Source organism: Cervus elaphus, chromosome 24, assembly GCF_910594005.1.
Source record: "Cervus elaphus chromosome 24, mCerEla1.1, whole genome shotgun sequence".
Taxonomy (NCBI): Eukaryota; Metazoa; Chordata; class Mammalia; order Artiodactyla; family Cervidae; genus Cervus; species Cervus elaphus.
The window spans coordinates 28,682,531-28,710,132 of record NC_057838.1 but is presented as its reverse complement, the minus strand read 5'-3'; the positions used below and the strand labels follow the sequence as shown (position 1 = coordinate 28,710,132).

The window sequence follows — 27,602 nt, the reverse complement described above, 5'->3', positions numbered from 1 at the left end:
GAACTCCCTTAGGTTTTGATTCCTCACCTTGACCGGGGCACCAGAGAGTAATGCAGGGCTCCATTACAGCTCCTCCTGGCCAGCCTGGTCAACTAAATCTTGCTGGTCCCTGATTGGACCCCCGGTTTTGATCCCGTTCTTCCCTGGGGGGAGAGGGCCCTGGAGGGAAGCCCTGCACACACATTGGGAGTGGGGGTAGGAAAACGGGACAAATTGATGGAGCTCTGTGTCATGAACAGAAGACGCGTCCAGTGCTTTAGGTGGGGGTGTGTGGGGCCAAGCCGCTTGGGCTGCGCTCAGAGGCCAACAAGGCACTGGGGCCCTGGAGAAAGCGAGACGCTGGCCCTCCCAGCTTCCTAGAGAGGCCGAGAGGCCTCGGGCGGTGACGCGCGTGCGCGATACGGGCCAGCGAAGAAGTCGGCGTGGGGGCGACTGGTGCGGGCCGGGGCGTGCGGTCAGGGGACTGAGCGTTTCGCGGCCGCGCGAGTCGGTGAGTCGGATGACTGCGCGGGCGTTGGGCGCTGCGGTGCGGGAGCGGGGTTCCCGGGTCGGGGCCGGCGAGTGAGGCTCGGCCTGGAGGCGCGACCCGAGGGGGTCTGGCCTGGGAGCCTGACCCGCCGCGGTGAGTATCTGCCTGCTCTTCGTCGCCTGGGGCGCGAATTTGGAGCGGTGGTTTCGCTGTTTTATCACTTCTCCCAATTATGCAAACAAAGCGTACTGATTACAGGTAATTAGATGACTTGGGTGATTGTTAAGAAAAGTAGAAGTACACGCAATTCGTTAATGTTTTCGTCCGGAGGCTTCTTGACCTTTTAAAATGTGTGCATAATTATGCAGACGCTTATACAGGTACAAATATAGTTTTTTAAAGGTGGGGTTATTTTACTGCTTTTTAAAAATATATAGCCCACATATTTTATTTTTAATTAATTTAAAAAATTTGACGTGTAATCCACAGAGAACGTCATGTTGGTTTTAGGGGTACAATATGTTTCCATATTTGTATAAGTGCTACTTCTAAAAAGCTTTTTTTTAGCATTATTGTGATAAAATACAGATGACATTTACTGTATGTAATCATTGATCATTTAAGTCATTTTGAAATGTGTAATTCAGTGGCATTAAGTAAATTCATCCTATTTTTGAAAACTGTGATGTCTTCAACTTGTGGAATGCATTTGTTCATAAATTGGTTAAAATTGAACCAGCATTATGACACCACTGAGACATAATTTTGCAAGTATAATTAAAACATTTTCGTTTGCAGTTTATTTTCCATAGTACGCATTACATGATGCTGTAAATGCTTAACAAGTGATATGTATTAGGTCGATTGTTTCTGGTTTCCAAATTAAAGAGTAAGATATAAAATACAGTTTTTAAACACAAGCTACAGCTGTAACCTAAAGCCACTCTTCTGTCTTCTCACTTACCTTGGCCTAAAAAATCAGAGAATGTTCACCTTCCTAAGTAAAAGTAGTGCCGGAGAAGACCCCCGTTCTGTTTCAAACTGTTTGCATTTCAGAACTGAAAACTCATTAATATTAGGTGGGTTATTATGCACAGAAGTGTCAGAGAGCAGTTTGAGCTGTAATTTGATTTCAGGGATCTTTCCATCTATTATACATGTGTGTGTAGTTGTGTGTGTTTTCAGGGGCCGATGAATGAGGCTGCTTACATGTTCTTAAGATTGAGGAAAGACTGACAATTTTTGATGAGAAGAGCCAAAAAGATGGGAATGATCAACTCCTGTGTATACTTATAAGGAAGGGAAACTGATAAAATCATGAAAAATAGTAACTGTGCCACTGTTAATTTTTCTGTGGCTTCTGGTATCTCCAATTATTAATGCATGGGCAGTCTGTGTCATGCTCTGGAGCAGAAACTGAAAATGTGGTAAAATATAACTCTGTTACTTTGTAGTCTTCAGTACTTTTAACATCTGAAAGGAGGTTCCTCTGGTGAGTCATCCTGTGCTTCCCAAGATTGAATTTTTGAGCTTATACTTTTCTTTCCCTGATTTTAGATTTCTTACCCTCCTTCCTTATTTTATTTTACTACGTAGCACCTGATACTGTTTCTGTCTCATTGTCTATCTTATAAGCTGCTCAAAGCAGCCTGTTTTGTCTGCTTTATTCACTGCAGAGACCATAGAGTCTGGGACGTAATAGGTGCTTAGTAAATGTTTGTTGAATTAATGAAAGAGTGAGTTCAAATTTTAGATAACAATGGACAGTATTCAGTATCCTTGATCACCACGTTAATCCTTAGTATCTAAGATAGAAAAAAAAAATAAGAGAAACAACTCGTCTTCAATTTAAGAAACCTTTTCATTTTGAGTAATTGTAGACTCACAGAGGGTGTCAGAACTCTAGAGTTCCCTTATATCTTTACCTGGTTTGCTTAAAGGTAGAATCTTGCATAAACATAGTGCAGTCACCAAACTTGAGACATTTACAGTGGTCCAGTACTAGTAATTAAAATTCTGATTTATTAAGAGCTCCTCACTGTCTTGCTCATGTTCTTTTTCTGTTCCAGGATCCAGTCTAGAATCTCTCATTCCATTTAATTGTCATGTCTTCTAGCTCCCGTTCAGTCTGTGACAGCTCCTCAGTTTTACTCGTTCTTCACAATCTTGACCGTTTTGAAGTATTTTGTATTTGTAATTTTAGAGTGGTCCTCTCAGTTTGGTTTTGTCCGATGTTCTCCTTAGATTGAGGATGATGTCGATATGTCTTTTAACTGGTGATATTACTCTTAAAAAAATATTATAGAAGTATAATTGCTTTACAATGGTCTAGTTTCTGCCGTGCAGCAAAGTGGATCAGGTCTATGTATACATACTTCTCCTTCCTCTTGAGCCTCCCTCCCACCCTTGTGGTATACAACCGCTCCCCACGAGCTGTTTTACCCGTGGAGTGCGTCTATGTCAATGCTACTCTCTCAAGTCATCCTGTATCCCTCTTCTTCCCCTGCGGTGTCCACATGTCCATCCACTGATATTACTCTTGATCCAGTATTTCTGCCAAGCATCAACACTGTAAAGTTACCGTCTTTCCTTTGTAATTGGCAATTATTTTGAGATAGACACCTTGAGACTGCATAGAAATATTCTTTCTTCTCAACTTTCACCTACTAATTAGCATTTCTTGGTGGATCTTGCCTGAAGCAGTTATTATTGTGTTGTTCTTCTAGGTGCCTTTCATTTCCGTTCCTTCTACATCTATGAACTGGAATTCTTTGTGAGGAAGAGTTGTGCCTTCTCTCCCATTTGTTTATTTACTTAATTATATCAGTTACATCAGTGTGTGATGTTGGGTATTTATTTTGGGGGTTTATTGAGGTATGTTATTTATTTTGTGGCTTAAATTATTCTAGCTTTGTCTATTGGGAGCTCTTTCAAGTCAAAGCGCCTGTTTCCCCTTAGACGTTCCCATCCTTTTGTGTCTTTCTCTGATTTTTTAAGGCACCACAAGATACATCTTGTATTTTCATTTCCCCCAACCCTGGAATCAACCATTTCTGCAAGGATTCCTGGTTTCATTCATTATAGAATGGTATTGAGAAACCAAATTTTGGGCACTAGGTTGAGCTCATTTCTTAACCAGCAAATTGGTATAAATATTATTTTAACACTGAAATGTTTTTTAAAAAATACTTTTATTATTTTCTCTTCTGGCCACACCATGCTGTGTTGTTTATGGGGTTCCCTGGTCAAGGATCAAACATCTGCCCCTTACATTGGAAGCGTGGGCTCTTAACCACTGGATCACCAGGGGAGTCCTTGTTTTAACGTTTTAAATGTGTACCAGAAGCAGTCTTTCTTTAGTTTTTGATTGTCTTAGAAACTTGCTTACCAGTGTGTAAAATAAGCGTTCTGTACCCTCTCACTGGCAGGAAAAACATGAGAATAAGAGGCCACGCAATGGGGATTTTAAGAGGAAATCAAAATTACTTTGTATTAAAACAAAATGACAGAAGAAAATGTCCCTGAAAAATGCCCGCGTGATTGCTTGGGGTTTCCCAGGTTCTTTTCCAGGCCATTTTCGCTTGGGAGTGAAACTGAATGAAGGGGTGAAGCTCTCGGGGAGAAGAGGCCTCATCCATCTCAGGCTCCTCCCCAGCCTGGGGGCTCACATTTGTGGTGTCATCTTAAGTCAATGAATGAAGCTTTTCTTCTGTCCTCAAAAGCTGCTTGGGACCTGCGAGGAACCCTGAGGCATTAGAATACCTGGATTTAATTGGGCAGTTTCAGCTCACTGGCCTCCATCTTTACTTACTGTCTGTGTCTTTCATTCAGACTTTGAAAGGCCCAGGACGTCATTAGCTTTTATCCACCTTCATGATTGCAGAGGCTGGGCTCAAAGGACTGTCTTCTTTTGCCATATTCACAGCCAGTCGTTCTCATTTTTCTGCTGGCCCTTCTCATCGTCTCTTTACAAATACTTCACTGACCTCTTTGGACATTTCTACAGCAGCTGCTTCATGACAGGTCAGCTTGGAGGCTTATGTTTGGTGCTAATTTGACTGGAGGCCCCAGTTTCCAGAGATAGGTCAATTCTTTATATTTCCCACTGGGTGCATTTCTTCAGAATCTTTCTGTCTAGCCTCTAGTTCATTCTCTTGAGTCTCACTGCTGGATTTCTCTTCACCTGAGCGTCATTCTCTTCTCCAGTCTGTTCTGCACATTTGCCTGGGAAAGTCTCTGCCTCTTTCTCTCTCAGCTTCCTCCTGAGCAGTTGTTTCTATTTTTGTTGGTGCTGCTGGGGCTCTGCAAGCCTGGAGCCTGCCCCTGCCTCTCCGGAAACACCTTTCCTCTTCAGCCTCCTCTTGTTGTGTCTTCAGGTCCCTTTTTGTAGGCCTGCAGTTCTGTACCTTATCACTTCTCAGTTTGCCTTTGCTTTTGTTTTCTCTGTATATTTATTTTCCTTATCCTGCCCCCTCCTTTCACTGCAAAGCTTTGTCTCTCTGCTAGAGCTTTAGTCAGCTTCCTCATCATGCACGATCCCAAAGTAGTTCTTCATTTGACTGTCCATGTCTTTGTAGCAGTACTGCCATTTCTTTTATCTGGATGATGGTGTTGGACAGAGGGAATATTAAATAATAGCCTCTGGACTGAGAAGGAACTTTGTAACTGAAAAATGAAGCTGACAACTCCTTGAAATGTAATTATGATGTTTACTGTAGGTACTTAGATCAGGCAGTAGCTGTGGGTGCACAACCATCAAGAGGCATTTGAAGCTGAACTCACTGTGGCCAGAAGAGGCACGGGGGAATTTAAAGGGACCAGGGTAAAGATAGAATCTGACTACTAAATGAGAAGCACATTTGCACAAGTGGAAATTGGGTTTCTCTTCCCCTCTGAGGTCTCATGAACATTATTCCTCATGGACCATTAACCGTCTGGCACAGCACAATACATTCTTCCAGTTTTCATATCAGATGAAGGCAAGAGTAAGAGCTGATAGGAAGTTATCTGGCTTGGGTGCTTTTCTTATGAGTCGGGTTGAAGCTCAGAAAGGGAGCTGCCGCGGGTCTAAGATGGAGCTGACAAAATGAAGTCAGTGTGGTCCAGCCACATAGATGGCATGCTTTCTTTGTCCCATCTCTGTCGCTGGTCATCTATTTTGACAGTCCTAGAAATGCTTGCTGAGTCTGTGTTTGGCTTTTGGTTGAAGTAACGATTTCTTTAAATTTTCTTAGCTCGGTGAGAGGTGGAGGGTGCCACCCTTTCCGGGGAAGATGACCATCATTTGTGCCCTGAGTAATGGGGCCATTTTACAACAGGCGCTAAGGCCTGCTGACTGCCTCTGACTTCCGCTGGAGGATGGAGGGAATGAAAAATGCCCATTGAACTGAGAAGGTATCTTGAGACTGAAAACCTAGGCAGGTAACTCCATGTAATGGTGGATCAGTTTATTAGCGGGTCATTAGCGCACATGGTGCGATCAGGCGGATGAACGGGAAGCAGTGGCAGCTGCACTTTGTGCCGATGCGGGGCCGCCGGGACAGTTTCACAGTTAACCGAGGGTGTGCGAGCATGTGCTTGGAAACAGGAAGTGCATGGCTAAATTAGGTTTTATGAGTGGCTAACTAGTCTCGTAGGCAGTGGAAGTATGTCAGTGAAGGTCTTCATCATTGTTTGGAGACTAACGGAGCATTGCGGCCGCCTGGAACTAATGATCCAAAAAACAAGTTTCTGTTAACTTCAAAGCCCTTGATGACAGAAAAGTGACTTGCCTTGTAGTACAGTCACAGGTAGGGTCAGTGGAGGGACAGGAGGAACTGAATGGGCCCGTGATAGTGTCAGTTATGCTAATAGCCATGCATACTTCTTTTCTTCTTACTTTTATATTCCTTTTCATTAATGGTTTATCACAGGATATTGAATATCGTTCTTTGTGTTATATACTAGGACCTTGTTTATCCCTTCTGAATGTAATGGTTTGCGTCTGCCAACCCCAAACTCCCTATCCATCCCTCTCCCTCCCTCCTTCCCCCTTGGCAACCCCAAGTGGTCTTTTTTCTATGTCTGTGAGTCAGTTTCTGTTTTGTAGGCAGACTCATTTGTGTCTGTTTTATTTTATTGTGTATTTTTGACTGTTCTGGGTCTTTGTGGCAGTACGGGCTTTTCTCTAGTTGTGGAGAGCAGGGGCTACTCTCTGGCTGTGGTGTTTGGGCTTCTCGTGTAGTGGGATCTCTCGTGGGGCACAGGCTTGAGGCCTGGAGATCTTCAGCAGCTGTGGCTCCCAGGCTCTAGAGCACAGGCTCAGGAGTTGTGGTGTTCAAGCTCAGTTGCTCTGTGGCATGAGGAATCTTCCCGGACAAGGAATCAAGCCTGTGTTCCCTGCATTGGCAGGTGGATTCTTTACCAGTGAGCCACCTGGGAAGTCCGTTGGGTCATACTGTAGATTCCACATAGAAGTGGTTCCTTGTGGTGTTTGTCTTTGTCTGTCTGACTTAGTTCACTTAGTATGATCATGTCTGGTTGTATCCATGTTGCTGCAAATGGCGTTAATTCATTGTTTTTTTAATGGCTGAGTGGTATGTACCACATCTTCTTTATCCATTCATCTGTCGATGGACATTTAGGTTGTTTGCATGTTTTGGCTATTATCAGCAGTGCTGCTTTGGACATGGGGTACATCATGAATACCTCTTTATAGACTTTTTTTGGCTTTGTTTAGTTTTAACACGCTCTTTCCTGTTTTCTTGTGCATATTGTGGTTTTAGGCAGCATTTTACTCTCTTTTGTTCTGTGCCTCAGTTGTCAATTTTTGTCTGACATGTTCTCAGTTTGGCTTGCCTTCTTTGGTTTGGTTGTTGGCTGAGTGGCTTAAATAGAACTAGGGTCAACTAGGTTTCTTTTTCCTTTTACAGTTGCTTGAGATCTGCTTACACGTCCCCCTCAGGGATGTGCAGCCTCTTCTGCTCAGTGGCCACCTTTCAGTCCAGGGTGCTAATACTCTGTTGCTTTCTTTCTTTTTGTTTTGGCTGCACTCCTTGTGAGATCTTAGTTTCCTGACCAGGGACTGAACCTGGGCCCAGCAGTGAAAGCACTGCGTCCTAACCACTGGGCCGCCAGGGGAGTCCAGTTGCTTTGTTTTTTAAACAGAATTATTGATCACCTTGCTGATTATAGAAATAATGTTGAATAGTTAGGAAATATAGAAAAACAGGAAGGGAAAACCCTCTAGTCATTACTTGCCGGAGGGGATAACTGTGGAAAACACTTTCGTGGCCAAGGCTTGGGAACTTTCTTTGTGTATAAGCAAGTTGTATTTTATTTTTAAGACATAAAAAAGTTCATAACTATAATTTCTAAAACTTAATTTATTTGGGAAAATTGGGAAAAGACAAAAAGTATAAAGAAGAAAATAACCGACAGGCAGTACACAGGAGTAAACCTCTTCTTACATTTTGGGATATTTGCATTCATCATTTTTGATGTACAGTCTTAGAGACCTCGTACATAAATTTAAAAAGTCAAATCACTGCAAATAAAGTCTCCTTTAACTGTTATTCCCAACCTCTCCACCTCCACTGTCAGTAAGAGTTTTTGTAAATCCTTTTTTGGCCGTTTAAAAGTCTTTTGAGTGCTTATATGTACGTCATACCTAGACATACTTACATGTAAATAGAATTTTAGGTTTTTTCCTCCAGCTATGTCTAGGGTGTTCTTTTTAACTTAGCTTATGTTTTCTATGTTTGTTGGGAAAACAGCAAATTTAGGTGCAACTTCTTTCTTGCATAGCACTGTAGTACTAGCCTCTGGTTGAGGATATTTTCTTGCAAAGAAATTGAATCCTCACTGCCTGCGCTGTACTTCCAGCCTTTTGAGGGACTATCTTTCCTGGTTCAGTGTTTATACCCCTTTTTTCTTCTTAAGTGCATGTGTCAGTGGCCCCCCATGCCCACCGCACTTGCTGTATTTCAGAAGGGGGGCCGAGGTCCTACTCTATTATGAAGTGAAGTGAAGTGAAAGTCACTCTGCTGCTGCTGTTAAATCACTTCAGTCATGTCTGACTCTGTGCGACCCCATAGGCAGCAGCCCACCAGGCGCCCCCATCCCTGGGATTCTCCAGGCAAGAACACTGGGGTGGGTTGCCATTTCCTTCTCCAGTGCATGAAAGTGAAAAGTGAAAGTGAAGTCGCTCAGTCGTATCCAACTGTTTGCGACCCCATGGACTGTCATGGAATTCTCCAGGCCAGAATACTGGAGTGGGTAGCCTTTCCCTTCTCCAAGGGATCTTCCCAACCCAGGGATCAAACCCAGGTGTCCCATATTGCAGGCGGAGTTTTTACCGGGTGAGCCACACGGGAAGTCCAAGAATACTTGAGTGGGTGGCCTCTTGTTTCTCTAGGGGATCTTCCTGATCCAGGAATCGAACTGGGGTCTCCCACATTGCAGGCAGATTTTTTTACCAACTGAGCTTTCAGGGAAGCCCATATTTTCTTCTCTTGCTGTGAGTAAACTGTGTCACTGGAGCCTACTGTGTGTTTTGTCTGTTCTCAGCAACTTAAAGTTATGTTCTGGTCTCTTCTGTGGTTGGCACTTCCCTGCTTTTTAACCTTTGCTGCACAGCCTGACAGTCAACAGTGAAACAATTATATTGTTGCTTAAGGGTCTAGGGAGAAGGAAATGGCAGCCCACTCCAGTATTCTTGCCTGGAGAATCCCATGGAGCCTGGTAAGCTGCAGTCCACTGGTCGCAAAGAGTCGGACACGACTGAGCGACTTCACTTTCACTTTCACAGTCTTTTAAGTTGTTGTTTGGTGTTTCAGTCCATAAATTGCTACACTTTTATTTAGTTGTATTGATGGACAAACAGGTCATTTCCAATATTATGTTATTACGAAGAGTACTTTAGTAAACACCTGTGTAAATGCCTGAATACCTGCACAGGTGCTTTTCCAGGGAGCTTCCTAGAAGTGAAGTTTCAGGGGCATAAGTAACATGACGTTTTAGGTCTGCTGCAGACTTTCTTTCTTTCTTTCTTTTTTTTTTTTTAACTGCAGACTTTCAAACTACCGTTCCTGGTGGAAGTTTACCTTTACACGTCTATGCATTGGTTTGTGCTTTTGTTCTTTTTTTTTTGAGCAAGAGGAGTTAAAATACAGAGACCTAGTCATATGTCACCTATTTCCTTTGATTTTCTTAAGAAGTCCTTGGTTACCCTAGGATTCTTATTACTTTTTAAAATTTGTTTTTGAAGTTAAGTCTTTAGTTAGAATTTTGTTTTTTGTGTGAATCCCCTGTGAATACTGAAGGACAGCTGTATCTATCTATTTAGGAATGGAGTTGCAAGTATTAATAGTAACTGGATGTTTAGCTTAATGATGAGATTTTTCCAGTGTACCTACACGTTGCACAGTTTATATTCCCACCAGCAGTGTATGAGTGTTCCAGTATCTGTCTTCACATCCTTACCAGCATATATTGTTTTCTGACTTTTTGATTCTAGCCAGCCTAGTGGATATGAGGTGGTGTTTTATTGTGGTGTTGATTTGTTTTTCTCTGATGACTATTGTTATTGAGTATCCTTTGTGTTTTTCAGCCATCTTTATATTTTCTTTGGAGAAATGTCTGCTAAGATGCTTTGTCCAGTTTTAATTGTGTTGTCTTTTTATTATTGGATTGTAAGTTATTTGTATTTTCTAATGACAAGTCCCTTATGAGATACATGGTTTGCAGATTTTTTTCCCTCTCTGTGGATTGGCCTTTCACTTTCTTCATGTGCCCTTTGAAGCACAAGAATTTTAAATTTGTTTATTTATTTATTTATTTTTTTGTGTAATAAAGTTGTATTAAAGTATAAAGGAGATAGAGAAAGCTTCGACATAGGGGAGTTATATACTCTCCAATGAATCCAAAGAATGTCTGGAGGTTGCAAAGACCTCACCAGACCTACTCCCATAATTTACATTTTAAGATAACAGAGTTGGCCAGAAGGTTTAATCCAAAGATTGTCCTCAGGCAGGATACATCCTTGTAAAGACCAGACCTACTCCCATAATTTATGTTTTAAAATAACAGAATTAGCCAGAGGGTTTAATCCAAAGACTGTCCTCAGGCAGGATACATTATTGTTATATAATCCTAAGGAATGTAGAGGAAAAAAAGTAAAAAAGTTTGTCCTTTCTTCCTCCTTGAATATCCCAGACCTCTCTCTCCTTGGGGACCCCTAGACTTCTTATCAACCTGCCTAGGAAACGACTCTCTCATTACCCCCTTTTCTTTTAGGAGAATTATGTTACCTAGGGAAAAGGGGCATCGTTCTCATGCTACAACTGCTTCCGAGCTGACAAGGGGTGTTGTCCCTAAATTGGTGAGGCAACATATTCTCCTAATCCTCATAGTGAGGATGTCTGATCCAGGGGCTCCAAGTAATAGTTGGAGGAGGCTGTGGCACTCGTAGGAGCTCGGACAACTATTTGTAAGTTAAAAGCAGTTAGAAAACCCCATTATACAGTTACAGATGTAAGGCAAAATAGTCGTTAAACCAAGTTAAAATCAAAATGAAAAGTCACATTATGTCCATAGTTACATCAGTCCATCTTAAGGTTGTTAGATGTTTAAGAAGAGCCATCACATGTGATTGTTGAAGGTATTTGCAGACTTGGAGAAAGTCCTTTCCTTGAAGTGGAGATGTCCACCATGGGACGCCTTCCACTGATGAAGAGGGGAGTGCTCCGCAGACCCAGCAGTTAGACTGATTGTGGAATGCAGCATAGGAGTGAGCCCAGGACAGGAAGGCATTGTCTTGAGGATCAAACGGCAGACTCGGGATTTCTGGAGTCAGCAGAAGTAGGCTCACATAGATTATCAGGCCCATTTAAGAGACCCTCCAACTGGCCACCGTTCGCTGTCCTCCAGTGGGTACCGCGGCCATGCAGTATCACATAGGAGGACCAGGTGTGTCTTCTTTAAGCCCTGGGGATCAAATCTATCCCAGTTTTTCAGGATACAGTTCAAAGGAGTGAGGCTGGAATTGTTAGCTCCCATCTTGTCCTGAAGGATCCCGGACGAGCCCCCAAGATGAAAGGTTGTTGCTGAACGATGAGACGTGGGATTCTTGGCCTCCAGAGGAGATGAATTCAATCCGGGGCCAGAGACGAGGCTGGATCGCTCAGAGCTTTTGTGTAATAAAGTTTTATTAAAGTATAAAGGAGATAGAGAAAGCTTCTGACATAGGCATCAGAAGAGGGCAAAAGAGTACCCCCAAGAATTTTAAATTTAGATGAAGTCCAATTTATCTATTTTTTCTTTTTTGCATGTGATATGCATTTGGTAGAATCTATTGACTAATCCGTTGTCACAAAATATTGCATTTAGAGTTTATGATAAGAATATTATAGTTTTAGCATCTGATGTTTAGGTCTTTGATCTATTTTGAGTTAACTTTGGTATACCATCTTATCCAACTTTATTCCATTCATGTAGATATATAGTTGTCCAAGTACCATTTATTGAGAAGACTGTTCTTATCCCATTTGAGTGGTCTTGGTACACTTGTTAAAACTAAAGAGACCACAGATATATGGGTTAGTTTTGGACTCTTAATTCTTTTTCATTGATCTATATGTCTGTCATTATGCCGGTACCACAGTGTCTTGATGCTTTTTTATAAAGTACGTGCTCAGTTGCTAAGTTGTGTCCGACTCTCTGTGACCCCCATGGACTGTAGCCTGCCAAGTTCCACTGTTCATGGGCTTTTCGAGGCAAGAATACTGGAGTAAGTTGCTGTTTCCTCCTGCAGGGGATCTTCCCAACCCAGGGATCAAACCCACGTCTCCTACGTCTCTTGCTTTGTCAGGCGGATTCTTCACCACTGAGCCACTTGGGAAGCCTATTTTTATAAAGAAGGTAATGAAATTTGTCATGTGAATCTTCCAACTTACTGTCTTTATTTTTAGTGATTTGATTTTTTAAATAGATTATTCTCACTCAAAGTTATTATAAAATATTGCTATAGTCCCTGTGCTGTAGCTTATTTTATATATCTCTTAATCCTCTACCTTTATCTTGGCCCTCCACCCCTCCCTCTCCCAGTTGATAACCACTAGTTTGTTCTGTTTCTGTTTTGTTACATTCATTTGTTTATTTCATTTTTTAGATTCTATATTATATTTTCATTTTCTAGAGCCCACATTTTTTAGATTCCATATTTAAGTGATAACATACAGAATTTTTTTTCTAATTTATTTCTCTAAGCATAATGCCCTCCAGGTCTAACCATGTTGCAAATAGCAAAATTCATTATTTTTTATGGTTGAATAATAGTCTACAGCTTCTTTATCCATTCATCTGTTAATGGACACTTAGATTGCTTCCATGCCTTGGCTATTTTTTTAATGCTGTTATGAGGATTGGCGTGTATTTATCTTTTAAAATTAGTGTTTTTGTTTTCTTTTTAAATTTTTATTTATTTATGGCTGTGTTGGGTCTTCATTGCTACACACAGGCTTTCTCTAGTTGTGGTGAGTAGGGTCTACTTTCTAGTTGCAGTGCTCGGATTTCTCATTTGCAGTGACTTCTGTTGTTGCAGAACATGGGCTCTAGGCTGTACTGGCTTCAGTAGTTATGATACATGGGCTCAGTAGTTGTGGTACATGGGCTTACTTGCCCTGAGGCATTTGGGATCTTCCCAGACCAGAGAAAGAATCCGTGTTCTCTGCATCGGCAGGCCAGTTCTTAACCACTGGACTGCCAGGGAAGTTCCCAACTTAATCTTTTTCAAGACTGTGTTGTGTATTGTGTGGCTCTCTTGAGTTTCCATATGTTAGGATCAGCTTTTCAGTTTCTATAAAGAAGCCAGCTGGGATTCTGATAGGGATGTTTTGGAATCTATAGATTAATTAATTTGGACAGTTCAGTTCAGTCGCCCATCCGTGTCCGACTCTTTGCGACCCCATGGACTGCAGCACGCCAGGCTTGCTTGTCCATCGCCAGCTCATGGAGTTTACTCAAACTCAAGTCCATTGAGTCAGTGATCCTGTCATCTTAATAGTGTTTTGTGTTCTGATCCATGAACACAGAATGTCTTTCCATTTATTTCAACCTTTAATTTCTTCTAACAATGTTTTGTTGTTTTCAGAGTATAAGTTTTATTCTCTTGTTAAATTTATTCCTAAGTATTTTATTCTTTTTCATGTGATTGTAAATGGAATTGTTTCCTTAATTTTGTTTTTGGTTTGTTCATTTCTATTATGTAAAAAACAGCCATTGTTTTTTTTTTAATTAAAAATTTTTTTCTTCCAGTTTTATTGGAACATAATTGACATACAGCACTGTGTAAGTTTAATGTGGACAACATAATGATTTGACAGAGGTACATCATGAAATGATTGTTACAATAAGTTTAGTGCACATTCATAATCTCATTTAGATACAAAAAGAAATAGAAAAGTTTTTTCTTGTGATGAAAATTCTTAGGATTTTCATCTTCCTAGCAATTTTTATATATAATGTACAACAGGGTTAATTATATTTATCATGTTGTACATTATATCCCTAGTACTTATTTATTTCATAAGTGAAAGTTTGTACCTTTGATTGCCTTCATCCCGTCGTCCCCACCCCTACCGCTGGTAACCACAAATATCCCTTTTCCTGGTGTGCGTGATCTTGACAGGCCCCACTATGCAAATGTTCATAGGCCCTTTTCTCATAAATCCAAAGATGATCTAACAGCATCTGCTTGTGCCTTCCTTCTCACATCCTTCCTGAATGGTAACATTGATTATTTCAGTCTCTCACCAGTGACTTCTGAGGTCCCAGCAAATGGCATTATCTCCAGCGGTGCTGAAAAGATACTCGCAAGGGCCCAGCAGTGATAGCCACAACTAACGCAGACTTGGTAGCACTCTGCTGGGAAGACCTTGAAGAGGAGTGATGCCTCCAGGCAGGTGGTATGCTGTCCATCCAGCTCAGGCCAAGGCTTCCAGGGAGCGAGGACGCCTTCAGATGGTAAAGAAGGAAGAAGAGGATGAAAGCTACACTTCAGTGCCGGCTGCCAGACCACAGACACTCAACCGTCCTGGCCAGGAGCTGTTCCGTCAGCTCTTCAGGCAGCTTCGCTACCACGAGTCTTCTGGGCCTCTGGAGACCCTGAGCCGGCTCCGGGAGCTGTGCCGCTGGTGGCTGAGGCCAGATGTTCTCTCAAAGGCCCAGATCCTGGAGCTGCTGGTGCTGGAGCAGTTCCTGAGCATCCTGCCAGAGGAGCTCCGGACCTGGGTGCAGCTGCATCACCCTGAGAGTGGTGGGGAGGCTGTGGCCTTGCTGGAAGAACTTCAGAGGGACTTTGATGAGACACCATGGAGGGTGAGTGTGAGACAGTGTGCGGTGCCCAGTGAACTCTGTCTGCCAGTGAGTCCACTTGTGGGGGGAAGGGGTGGACCTCTGAACCCTCACAATGGAGAGTTTACAGGAAGCCTTCCCTTCTCATTCCATGGCACGTGAACAGAAAAGAACTAGACCCTAAGCCAAGGACCGTTAAGCAGGCAGTTCCTCCCTTCTTTGCAGGGGAATGTAAGCTCCGGGAAGAAGAGGGTCTGCAAATATCCAAAAATAACAGTAATGAGGTTTTGGACACATTGACTACACAAAGTGTATCTCCACATACCTAACCTGACTTGCTACCCATGTGTAAAGTGGAGGTTATCTCTTGCTCAGAAGTAGGAAAATTAGCGTCAGGATCCTTGGTTTCTAAATACATATTGATGAGACCTAGAAGAGCCGTCTACACATGTCATGTTATCTGTTTCTCAGTAAACTTTTGAAGACTTGTTCTGTGCGGGGGAGATGGGCTAGATGAGTGGTGAGGGGCAGCCTGGGGCTGGGAACATCCTTGAGGGCCTGCCCTGGGCCAGTCCTGGGCTTGGTGCTGGGAGGCAGAGCTGACAGTCCCGGGGCCGGCAGTGGAGCAGCAGGTCGGATCAAGTGCACCCCGAGTGCTCCTCTGCCCCTCACAGGCCGGCCTCTCGGTGCTTCTCCGCCTTTGAGGTTTTTGTGTTTAAAGAGTATTTTACCACTTTTGTAGGCTTTTAAAAATTTTTATATAAAGTGTGTAATTCTTCATACATGATTCATGCATAAATGAAAGTTATGTTTAAGATTTCTGAAAGAAAAGTTTAAGACACTTTTCCCCTAAATGTAAAATAAAAGTTAGATCAATAAATCATCTGAACGTGGTCTCTGAACATGGTCTACCAACAGTAAATGGTAACATGTTAAAAGAGAAAACCTCTTTGCTTAATATTGGGTACTATTTTTTAAAATCTAAAAGAACTTTTATAATTTTTACCAAAAACAATGAGATGTTCAAAATGACCTAAAGATAACTTTTAAAGCAAATAAGGTACATAGTAGGTACAAAATTGTGGCTCGAGTATATTCAAATCAGTTAGGACAAGGTATGTGGTTTAAAAATCCATGAAAACATAGCCAAATGAGCAGAAAGGGGTTATCTGGTTGAAAGTTAGTTAGGAATTAGAAAACAGAAAGTAGGCTGGTAAGAAGCCTCCCAAATTCTAAAAAATGAGCAGAAATACTCAAGCTGCATATAAAATTACAGAATCCCCCTATAGTTTATCAGACTTACCAAAATGTGAGAAGCTGGTGCCTGAGAAAGTTTGTCCTTAAAGTCATTTGTCTGTGCTTCCCTGTCATTGCTTTATTCTCCCTTTGGTGGGGTTTGGGAGGAATAGGAGATAAACTGCCGTGATGGCTGTAGCATCTTCAGTTGGTAGCTGTGTCTTAGATATTTAATGGCCTCAGGCTAAGATCCATCCAGATCAGTACAGAGAATGTTTTGGCCACAGGACCAGAAAAACCTGAAGTTCACTGACTGCAGCTTCCTATGCTCACTTCTGTGTCAGGAGTGGCCTTACCTCCAGAGACCAGGACTTTTGAAGTCCCAGCACAAAGGCTCTGTCTCCAGGTCTCAGCTTGCATGGGCACTGCCCCCCCCCTTTTTTTTTTTGCTCCTGAGACCTTTTCTTCTGTGCTTCTATAGCTGGCCACTCACAGTTAGCATTGCTGCTCCAGTGGTATTGTTCCTTCAGTTAGGTTTACAGTCTAGGAGTCTCGCTGCCTTTTTGAGGTCACTTGGCATCGTGTTACCTAGACCAGTATCTGACACTTGGTAGATACTATCCGGCTGCATCTCTGCTGTGAACCATTATCAGTTTACCTCTCAGGGAGAAATCTCTTCTCTCATTTCTAAGTTCCAGGCGGGGGTGGGGGCTGAGGGCCAGGGGGCAGGCATCACTGTAGCAGCTGAGGCTGGAACAGCAGTACTGTCACTGACCGGCCAGGCGCTTTCCTAAGTCGAGCGAGAATCTGCCTTTGCCTATCTCTGCATGGCCCTTATTAGAGCCCAGGGAGGTGGAGGGGTGAGGGGGATCCTCCCTGGGCTTTCTGGTCCTCCTTTCTGTTCTGCCTGTAGGTTATAAAGGGCCCAGCTCACCGTCTCCTGGGCTTCTGCCTTTTAGAGATCGGCCGGGTGGCCTGTTCTCTGCGGGTGCTTTCTGATTCCTACAGGGATCCTCTCACAACATTTTCTTCTTGCCAGGACCCAGCCCCTGCCCAGAGCCCAGATGTGCATTGGATGGGCACAGGAGCCCTGCGAGCCGCACAGATATGGCCCCCTGCTTCACCTCTCAGGAGCGGCTCGGCTCTGGGGGACCACCTGCAGCCTCCCTATGAAATAGGAGTGCGTGACTTCCTGGCTGGGCAACCCGGTACTTGCTGCCCGGCTCTGAGATCCCAGCCTGTGCCACACTTCCCGAACCTCCTACGATACCGTCTTTCCACCCTCTGTCCTCTCACTAGAATCCCTTCTGTCCTGGCCTTGAGCTCCTTGTCCTTTTTATCCTACTGTGACCCGCGTGTCCCTGACTTCTCCTCCCATTGCACCCCCTGCTCCCCTGACCCCAGCAGACACGGGGGAAATTTGAAATGGGTGTTTAAAATAGCCCATACCTGCTTGCGGGGCCCAGGAGTCCTCTGTGGGGGGAAGAGTGGGCGTCTCACTGGGATGCTGGAACCGGGCTGCCCTTTCTCACAGCTCTTTCTTCTTCAGATCCTCCTGCTGCACAGGTGCCTGCCCTTTGCCTGAAGGAGGGATGCCCAGGCAACCAGGTGACAGCCCAGCCTCAGGTGAGCCACAGGACCTTTGAGCCTTCCTGCTGTCCCACCGTTGCTGCCTAATGGGGTAGCTGCAGCTCTCCCTTGTCCTGGCTCTTTCTGTCCAGTGACCCCACATCCCAGAGACCAGATTGTCCCCCTGGAGCCCAGAGCTGTTGTGCTGGGTGATTACCTTCCCTTTCACCTTGACCAGATCCATCCTGTACTCAGAGTCAGCCCCACTTCCCCACCCTAAAAGCTGGGAGCTGTGGAGTGGTTCTCAGGCATCGGACTGTGTTTTTTCCAGGGGACTATGACTTTCAAGGATGTGGAGGTGACCTTCTCCCAGGATGAGTGGGGATTGCTGGACGCTTCTCAGAGGAACCTGTACAGGGATGTGATGTTAGAGAATTATGGAAACATGGCTTCTGTGGGTAAGGCGTCACTGTCGCCATCTTCCACCTGCCTTTACTCCTGCCTCCTTAGTTCTCATCGTGGTGCCAGGAAGGGGTCCTGACCTGGGCCTGGGTCCTGTCTGTCTCACTACTAACCAGATCACTTAATCCATTACTTCAGTCTTCTTTTTTAAAAATGGGGATATAATGCTTGTCTTGCTGAGATACTATAAAAATTAAAAGTCATATGTGTCAAGTTCCTGGTTTATTCAGGCATCAAAAAAAAAGTTAGCTGATTTAACTGATTGAGTTGTCACTTGGTTCTGGAGAATCCTAAGAGTCCTTTTTGTCTGTGGCTTAACTCATCTCAAGCTGGTTTTGGAAAAGGCAGAGGGACCAGAGATCAAATTGCCAACATCCGCTGGATCAGTGAAAAAGCAAGAGAGTTCCAGAAAAACATCTATTTCTGCTTTCTTGACTATGCCAAAGCCTTTGACTGTGTAGATCACAATAAACTGTGGAAAATTCTGAAGGAGGTGGGAATACCAGACCACCTGACCTACCTCTTGAGAAACCTGTATGCAGGTCAAGAAGCAACAGTTAGAAGTGGACATGGAACAACAGACTGGTTCCAAATAGGAAAAGGAATACGTCGAGGCTATATATTGTCACCCTGCTTATTTAACTTATATACAGAGTACATCATGAGAAACGCTGGACTGGAGGGAGCACAAGCTGGAATCAAGATTGCTGGGAGAAATATCAGTAACCTCGGATACGCAGATGACACCACCCTTATGGCAGAAAGTGAAGAAGAACTAAACAGCCTCTTGATGAAAGTGAAAGAGGAGAGTGAAACAGTTGGCTTAAAGCTCAGCATTCAGAAAACTAACATCATGGCATCCAGTCCCATCACTTCATGGCAAATAGATGGGCAAACAGTGGAAACAGTGGCTGACTTTTATTTTCTTGGGCTCCAAAGTCACTGTGGATGGTGATTGCAGCCATGAAATTAAAAGACGCTCACTCCTTGGAAGGAAAGTTATGACCAACCTAGACAGCATATTAAAAAGCAGAGATATTACTTTGTCAACAAAGGTCCATCTAGTCAAGGCTTTGGTTTTTCTGGTAATCATGTATGGATGTGAGCGTTGGACTATAAAGAAAGCTGAGCACAGAAGAATTGATGCTTTTGAACTGTGGTGTTGGAGAAGACTCTTGAGAGTCCCTTGGACTGCAGGGAGATCCAACCAGTCCATCCTAAAGGAGATCAGTCCTGGGTGTTCATTGGAAGGACCAATGTTGAAGCTGAAACTCCAGTACTTTGGCCACCTGACACGAAGAGCTGACTCATTTGAAAAGACCCTGATGCTGGGAAAGATTGAAGGTGGGAGGGGAAGGGTATGACAGAGGATGAGATGGTTGGATGGCGTCACCGACTCAATGGACATGAGTTTGGGTAAACTCCGGGAGTTGGTGATGGACAAGGAGGCCTGGCGTGCTGCGGTTCATGGGTTTGCAAAGAGTCAGACACGACTGAGTTACTGAACTGAACTGAACTCTCTCGTCTCTGCTCAGAACTGTCAGAAAGAAATCCCTGTCTGGGCATCCTGCCCTGACTTCCTCCACTGGCCTCCTGGGCTTCCTCTCCTCCCCATCAGGAGCTCAGGCCTGAGAGGGTCCTGGAGAGTAGTTCTGCCTGATTCATCTACTGTCCAGTCACATCACCTTCTTTTCTCTTCTGCAGTGGGGCCATTCACCAAACCTGCTCTCATCTCCTGGTTGGAGGCAAGGGAGCCATGGGGCCTGAATGTCCAGGGAGTTCAGTTTAAGGGGAATCCAGGTGCTGCCCCTGCAGGTGAGTTACAGAGAAATGACCAGCTCTTGCTCCTTTCACATCTGCTCTTCTGTTTCTTAAGGTCTTTTACACTATAAAAATTATGGGAAACTCTGTTGTTTGCTAGAAGGAAGAGCCTTAGCAGTGTTGCTAATAAATGTTGGGTGCTTGGGCTTCTCCCCTCCAGAGTGGCCTCTTAGATATTGGTTTTCGGCCTTGCCCCTCACCCAGCAGCCCTCTCAGGAGCAGCTCTTGCCCATGGGACAGCATCACTGTCCTCTTGTCCATTCACTGATACTCCTCCTCAGCCCTGTACTGCTCTGCCCTTCCTGATCCTGGCAACCCTCATCCCACTTTTGCTGCTGTTCTTTGCTTGATCCTTTCCCTGTGGTCAGCTTGCAGCCCTTGCAGCCAGCCCTCATCAAGCCCTTCCTCTCAGCTCTTGAAGACCTTCCTGTCATGTGCGCGTGTCATGCTTCCTCTCCCCTCTCTTGCTGTTTAACATTCCCTTTTGAACCCTTTGAGTTTTCCCCTGGATTTGATCCCTGCATGTGGCCAGCTGGTATACCCATCTTGCTTCTGCTTTCCCCTTTCTGTCATCTGGAATACCCCTCCATGTTTTGCCTTATCCCTGACTGTTTTTGTAAAGCTATTGGCAGTCAGGCAAAAGCCTCACCACCTAAGTTCATGACATTTTTTGGTCCCTTGATGCTTTCTGTATTTCCAAGTATGGGAAAAGAGAACATTCTTTACTTCCCCTCCCCCCTCCCCCACTTTTTTTTTTAAAACCACACCTAGTGGCTTATGGGATCTCAGTCTCGTTACCAGGGATTGAACGTGGGCCATGGCAGTGAAAGCCTGGAATTCTAACCACTAGGCAACCAGGGCGCTCCCAAGAGTAGTACATTCTCTTATGTTTTATTTGTGTCAGGAGATGAACTCCTTGTGAAAACAGACAAGTTCATCTTAAAGCCTGAACCTTTGGAAGAAGCAATAACCTTAGCCATGCCATCAGGATGTCATGGTGCAGCAACTGTTTATGAGGGACCAGGGCTCAGAGAATCCGTTGCACAGAAGAGCAGGTTAAAGGAACGATGTGGAAACCCCACACAAGTGAGAGTTAAGAAGGAAGAGACCGATTCCAGCCACAGGGCAGGGAAAGACTGCGAAGATTCGGGAAGAAGTAATGGTCTTCATCTAAGACATATTACGTATTTGAGAGGACCCAGAAGAAAGCAGTCCCTTAAACACGGCTATGGCAAACACTTCAGGGGAAGTTCCTACCACTATGACTATAAGGAGTACGGGAAAGGGCTCAGACGCATGATGGGTGGGTTCAGCCTACATCAGAGAATTCATGCTGGACTGAAAGGCAAGGCCAAGGATGCACATGGGAAGGACTTCAGCCTTAGTTCCCATCACCAACACGGGCAGAATCTTCACGTGGTGGGGACACTGTATAAGTGCAGCGACTGTGGGAGGACCTTCAGTCGTAGTTCCCACCTTGTATGTCATCAGAGACTGCACACTCAAGAGAAGCCCTTTAAATGCAGGGCATGTGGGAAAGCCTTCAGGTGGAGCTCGAACCGGGTGCGACATGAAAAAATTCACACCAGACTGAAACCATATAAGTGCAGTTTATGTGACAAAGCCTTCCGTCGCATGTCTGTCTACCGCCTGCACCAAGAAACCCATGCTAAGCGGAAATATCTTGAATCTACTCAGGATGAAGAAGCTCTGACCTGTGACTCAGATTTTGATCATCATTTGAGAGACCAAAGTGGGGAGAGACTCTTTGACTGCAGCCAGTGTAGGAAATCCTTCCACTGTAAATCGTACATTCTTGAACATCAAAGGATTCACACCCAGGAGAAACCCTACAAATGTCCCAAATGCAGGAAAACATTCAGGTGGAGGTCCAACTTCACTCGTCACATGAGACTGCACCAGGAAGAGAAGTTCTATGACCTGGACAAATGTAGAGAAGAGTTGAGGCAGACCTCCAACTCCAGCCAGCCCCAGAGTGCCCCCACCATGGAAAAAGCTCTTGTGTGTCAGCAGTGTGGGAAAACTTTCATTCGAAAGAAGACTCTCATCAATCATCAGAGAATTCACACAGGCGAGAAACCATACCGATGCCATGAATGCGCAGAAGAGTTTCCTCACAGGTCAGCCTACATTGTTCATAAGAGGCAGCATGCCGCTGAAAGAAAACCTGAGGACACACCCTCGTTTAGTCATGACAGAGCATTCCAAGTTCCTCAGACCAGTCCCGCCACAGAGGAACCCTACAAATGCAGCCAGTGTGGCAAAGTCTTCCGCAATCATTCGTTCCTCCTCATCCATCAGAGAGTTCACACCAGAGAGAAGCCTTATAAGTGCAAAGAGTGTGGGAAATCTTTCAGATGGAGTTCTAACCTCTCGAGACATCAGAGGACTCACTCTTTGGGAAAACTAGATGAGTACTCTGAAAGCGAAGACGCTGTAAATCTTCAGTCACAAGTCCTCACTGGTGCAAAACCTTTTCGGTGCCAAGAATGTGGGAAAAACTTTACACGTAAAAGAAGTCTTTTAGATCATGAGGGAATACACAGTGGAGAGAAGCGCTATAAATGTAACCTGTGTGGGAAATCTTATGACAGAAATTATCGCCTTGTTAATCATCAGAGAATTCACACTAAAGAGAGACCGTTTAAATGTCAGTGCTGTGGGAAAGATTTCATTGGAAAACATACCCTCTCCATTCATCAGAGAAAACACATCAGAGCGGCCCAGTCTGAAAGTGGTGTGGCTGGGCTGTCTTCTCGCCAGGAGACAGGGGTGAAGTTACATGAATTAAAATCAGGTGAGGAGAATCCTCTTGGAGATGGTGAGAAAACTTGTGATCAGAAGTCTGAACTCCCTGGACTCCAGGACATACCCACTCGGGGAAAGTGCCACAAATGTAGCACGTGTGGGAAAACTTTTAGCAAGAGCTCACAACTCATCAGCCACAAGAGATTTCATACTCGGGAGAGGCCCTTCAAATGCAGAGAGTGTGGGAAGACCTTTAGGTGGTCTTCAAACTTGGCTCGGCATATGAAAAACCATATTAGAGATTAACTTGGGGTCTAACAGTTGGGGAGAGGGGGTCCTGGTTACCCTACTGGAGAACCCCTGATGGTAGGGGATGTGGGGCAGACCTTCACAGAGGGCCCAATCCTTTTTTGGAAGCTTGTGGCAGAGAATCCTGAGGGTTAAAAAATGTAGGGCACCTCCATCCTACTGCTGGAAAATGAGATGCTGGGGAAGAGCCTCAGTGGGTTTCAGAAGGAGGTTTGGGCCCCTCGAAGTGGTCTTCGCACTATGGCCTGGAATTTCCCCCCAGCCAGATTTTCTTCTGTAACTCTGAAGGGAGAGACCATTGCACTTCGTGGTGGTTCAACAGAATGTCCGTGGCATGGTAGGCTGTGGCTGCTGGGAACGGTCCAGTTGGTTCCTTAGTTTGCCTTTGAGTGTGACTTATAATGGTGTCTAGTCTATTTGACCTGAAAAGCACCAGCAGCAGCAAGAACTAGTGTCTCCAGATACCTCCAGGGGAGTTCCGGCTGTGCCTTCAATCTTCACAGCTGACTTTGGGTATTTGCTGTGGGCATAACAGTTGTCTCAGCTGCAAGTGGAAGAGAACAGGGTCCTGGGCTTGATCATCTGGAGAATGAAGCTCTCCCATTGCCAGCTCCATCCCCCACATTTGAATGGACAGCAGCAGTCCATCTGCTAAACAAATGCGTCAGGCATCTTCCATATCAGGCCCTGTTATGTGGGCCATAGACCCAGCAGGGGACTGGAGCAGAAAAGTCTGCCATCTTGGATCTTTACAGACAATAAGCAAATGAGATACATGTAATGTTTTGGGTGATGATACGTGTTGTGGATAGAATGAATCAGCAGAGTGAGAGGGAATGCTGGGTTGGAAGGTGGATTGGGATTTTAAATAGGCTGGTCAGGGAGGGTGTCAACTGAGAAGGTCAGATTTGAACAAGGACCCGAAAGAGATCATGGAGGAAGCCACGTAGGTCCCTTGTTCCTACTTGGGAGCCTTCACAGGAGGTAGTCTCCTTAGGGAATGGCCCATAGGCCCCTGAACCAAAGTGAAGTGAGCCATCTGGAAGGGAGAAGCCCAGAAAGGTAGATGGCCAAGCCACGTGCGCATCATGGATCTTTGCTGGGCCTTGGCTTCCTCAGAGGGGAACTTTTGGACAGTTTTGAGTTGAGGATTATGGTCTGAATCTGAACCATTACAGAATGTAGTTCAGATTCAGAGTCTCACGTGTTGAGGGCCCAAGGTCATGGGAAGGGCCTCAAAGTCATCAGGTATGTGTTCCTGGCTTGCTGTACCTTTTCTTGGCAGGATGATCTTGGCTGAATCACTGAACATTGGCATCTAAAATTAGAGTGGCCAACTCTGCTACTCAACTCTTGAGATTGGTGAAAAGGAGGCTTGCCTTACTAAGATTCTGGGTTAGGAGTCTGATCTCTAGACCAGAGCTTCTCTGAGCTGCAGATCCCATGTCAGTTGACTCTACAAACACAGAAATACCCCTTTTCTGTCCATCTTTTCATCTCCCTACTCCTTGTGCCGCCTGGTACCTCATAGAGTTCCTGCCCCAGTAGGGGTGTTTCTACTGCCATTTTTATAAAATGATAAATATTTATTTTTAAACATTCAAGTCAGATTTTTAAAAATGTAAAGAGTGAAGTAAAAGCCAACAGAAATCCCTCTGTACTGAGGTAAACCTTTAATATTTTGGGATTGTACTGATGCAGTCTGTTTGGTAACCTGAGTTTTAAAATAATTATGTAAGTAGTATATGATTATGATAGAAATATTAGTATGTACAGATTCACTAAAAGGAAAAGTCTGACTACTTGGAGCTAACTACTAAACATTTTGGCGTAGTCAGTGTTGGATTTAACTTCATTACTCTTCCCTGAACGCCCCTGGGCTGACCTGACTCGTGCTGTTTCCTTTCACGTGGAGTGCCACGCTCCTGTCTGATCTGGCCCAGGTCTTCACTCTTTCAGTCCCAGCCTTCCCTGACCCTGGTCCCACCTCTCCTCATGCCTGCATGTTGCTCTGTTGGGTGTTGTCTGGGTTTCCAAGTTATTCCCATTATTGCAGCCAGATTGAGTACTCCAGAAGCCAGGTTTGGGTGTTTTTTTCTGGGCAGAATAGATTTTGCACAAAGTTGCCTCTTTTAAGGAATGTAGAACTGAATTCATTGTTTTAGCTAAGTCAGGATTGGATCTTTTCGAAGGTGTTTGCGAGTGAAATGTTGACTGGAGACTGCCCACAAGTGCGCCTGCTACTTGGGAGCCCAGCCGCTGGTGTCTCCGAGCCAGAGGGGACCCAGTTGACTGCCTTGGCCAACCGTGCTCACCTCACACCCTGTCCTGGTCTGGAGAACATACCCCTTCTTCCAAACCTGCCCCGTATTCTCCCACTCCCTTGGAGGAACTGAAATTAGGGCTTGTGGGAGCCAGATGGGCTGGGACTCCACAGAGGGGTGGATATCAGGAGATGTTTCAGGCAAGTGTTCAGTGTGGTTGGTCTCACCCTTGCTGACAGAACCTGTCAGTCCAGACAGAGGTGAGTGTAGAGAAGAACTTGCAGGAAATGTAAATGGATGTGGATCATCTTATACTCATGAAGTTGGCTAAACTTTAGAAGCCCTGGTGTGGGTAAGTGTGTGGTACATGGGAACTCACTGCCGTGGAAATGGAAATTGTGACAACTGCTGTGCCAAGCAATATGTAAAATCTGTTAAATTGTGTATATTCTGCCACCCAGAATTCTACTCCTGGATAAACCCTAAAGTAACTCCATTTGAAGAAGGAAATGTGTCTATGACTGTTCATTGCAGTACTGTGTAGATAGCAAGATTAGGAGAAGCCTAAATTTCCATCAGCAGAAGAACAGGTTGTTTTTGGTAAGTGAATGTGAAAGAACTAGAGTTACATCTTTCAACATGGATGAATCAAAAATGAGGCAGAGGACGTTGCAGAAGCTACATATACCACTTATGTAAAGTTAAACATACTGTGTTATCTGTGGGCACGTTATTTAAACTTAATCGTGTTTCACTTTTTCTGTAAAATGAGATAGTGCCAACCTCACAGGGTGATGGGGGAGGGGGACAGTTAATGAATTAATGCATGTAAACTGCTTAGAATAGTGGCAGGCATGTAAGCATTGTTGGCATAAGGTAACCAGTGTTACTGTTTCACACAATAATGTATTTCTTGTGATTCAAGTTATATGAAATGAAGAGTGTAAAATCCTGTGTTAGAATGATGTGTGAAAGCCATGCTCTGCCTTCCCAGAGCAGGAGTTGCTGATGGAATCAGGGAGGGTACATGGAGGTTTCAGTTGTGTTTTATTTCTTTTAAAATGTTGATGTAGTTGGGTCAGCATGTTGATTTAATGGGATATGTGATGGGTTCTTTGCTAACTGTGTGTTTAAAATATCTCAAAATAAAAGTATTTTTAAGCAGGGGCTCTGCTATTTCATGATTCTTTAGAAACCCTGGCTCTGCCATTTATGTGGTGTTTCCTAGAGCAGGCCATTCCTTCTCTCAAGGCTTCAGGTTCCTTGCCTGCAGAAATGGAGAGCAAACAAATGGCTGTTAGTCCAGGAGTGGTTCAGCAGGTCTGAAACATCTGCAGTGGTAAACCAGGCAGCCGCTGGAAAGAATGGGGATGTTCTCCATGTATTGACATGTAATCTTCAAGACCTGCCGTTTAAAAGGATATTACAAGCTATGTCTCCTTTAATTCCTCCTTGCCTAAAAACAACAAGTGATGTCAGAAGCTGTAGCCTGGGATCCTGTGGATGGAAGATGGTTCGTCAACCATTGCTCTGTTTTAGGGTGGTGAGTAGGTTTATACACCAACCACCCTTCTTTTTAAGTTAATGCTAAGCCAGCTAAGAAGAGCAAAGAGGTTTTGTATCAGCCAGGTTCTAGTCAGGAGCCAGAAACCATGTCAGTTATTTTAACAAAAAATTTTCAGAGAATTTTTCGCTAGATCTGTCTAAGTAAAAAGGTGAAAAGAGAAAGCTAAGGTATCATGGAGGTAGTAACTGTGAGGAGGAGCTACCACCCACGACTGGAGCAGCTGAGATGGAATCTGGCCTCATTGTGGATGTTTGACCACTGACGGATTTCAAGCCCTGCCCACATTTTGCCTCACATCTGGACAAGCTGAAAAGAAATCCCAAGCACACCCTCTCAGCTTTCAAGATGACGTTTATGCAAACCCTGACCTTTGTAGTTGTACTGGAATCCTTACCCCTAACCACAATAAAAACCAGAGCCACTCACCCCTCCTTTTACCAAGGCAAACCAGCTGGCTTTGGTACCTGTCCTGTTGTCCCCACGGACCTTCATTATGTGAATAATAAACTTTTTCATAACCTTTTGATATGTTGTGATGTCATTAGTTTCAACATCTGAACCAGGTTGAGATGGTGGTATCATATTGATTCTACCTCCACAGGGCAAGCTACAAAGCAGGAACCAAGAGGAGTGGTTAGAATTGTTAAAACATTAGGTAGACATTGCAAGTGGACCCCTGTGGAACTGAGTTCAGACCTATGAGAAGGAGAGCACAGCCGGACTCTACTGCTGCTACCAAAAGGAATTGCCCCAGAAGGAAGAAGCATTGGGAACAGAAAGCAGTGCCCACAAAAGGCAAGAAGGA

General features: G+C 44.3%; 1 protein-coding gene across 3 annotated transcripts; it reads left to right on the top strand.

Annotated features, from left to right (window-relative positions):
* The first annotated feature begins 378 nt into the window (after positions 1 to 378).
* ZNF445 (zinc finger protein 445) lies at positions 379 to 26,399 on the top strand. 3 transcript variants are annotated; one of them, XM_043886181.1, is made up of 7 exons: positions 379 to 490; positions 14,253 to 14,824; positions 17,076 to 17,244; positions 17,586 to 17,662; positions 17,937 to 18,063; positions 19,772 to 19,882; positions 20,793 to 26,399. In XM_043886181.1, the coding sequence occupies exons 2-7, from the start codon at positions 14,396 to 14,398 to the stop codon at positions 22,961 to 22,963; spliced, it is 3,084 nt and encodes a 1,027-aa protein (XP_043742116.1). In that variant the 5' UTR covers positions 379 to 490; positions 14,253 to 14,395; the 3' UTR covers positions 22,964 to 26,399. The 3 variants fall into 3 exon arrangements, with proteins under 3 accessions (XP_043742116.1, XP_043742117.1, XP_043742118.1); XM_043886182.1 differs by lacking the exon at positions 379 to 490 and adding an exon at positions 12,307 to 12,367; XM_043886183.1 differs by lacking the exons at positions 379 to 490; positions 17,076 to 17,244 and having other exon boundaries at positions 14,694 to 14,824.
* Positions 26,400 to 27,602: the final 1,203 nt, after the last annotated feature.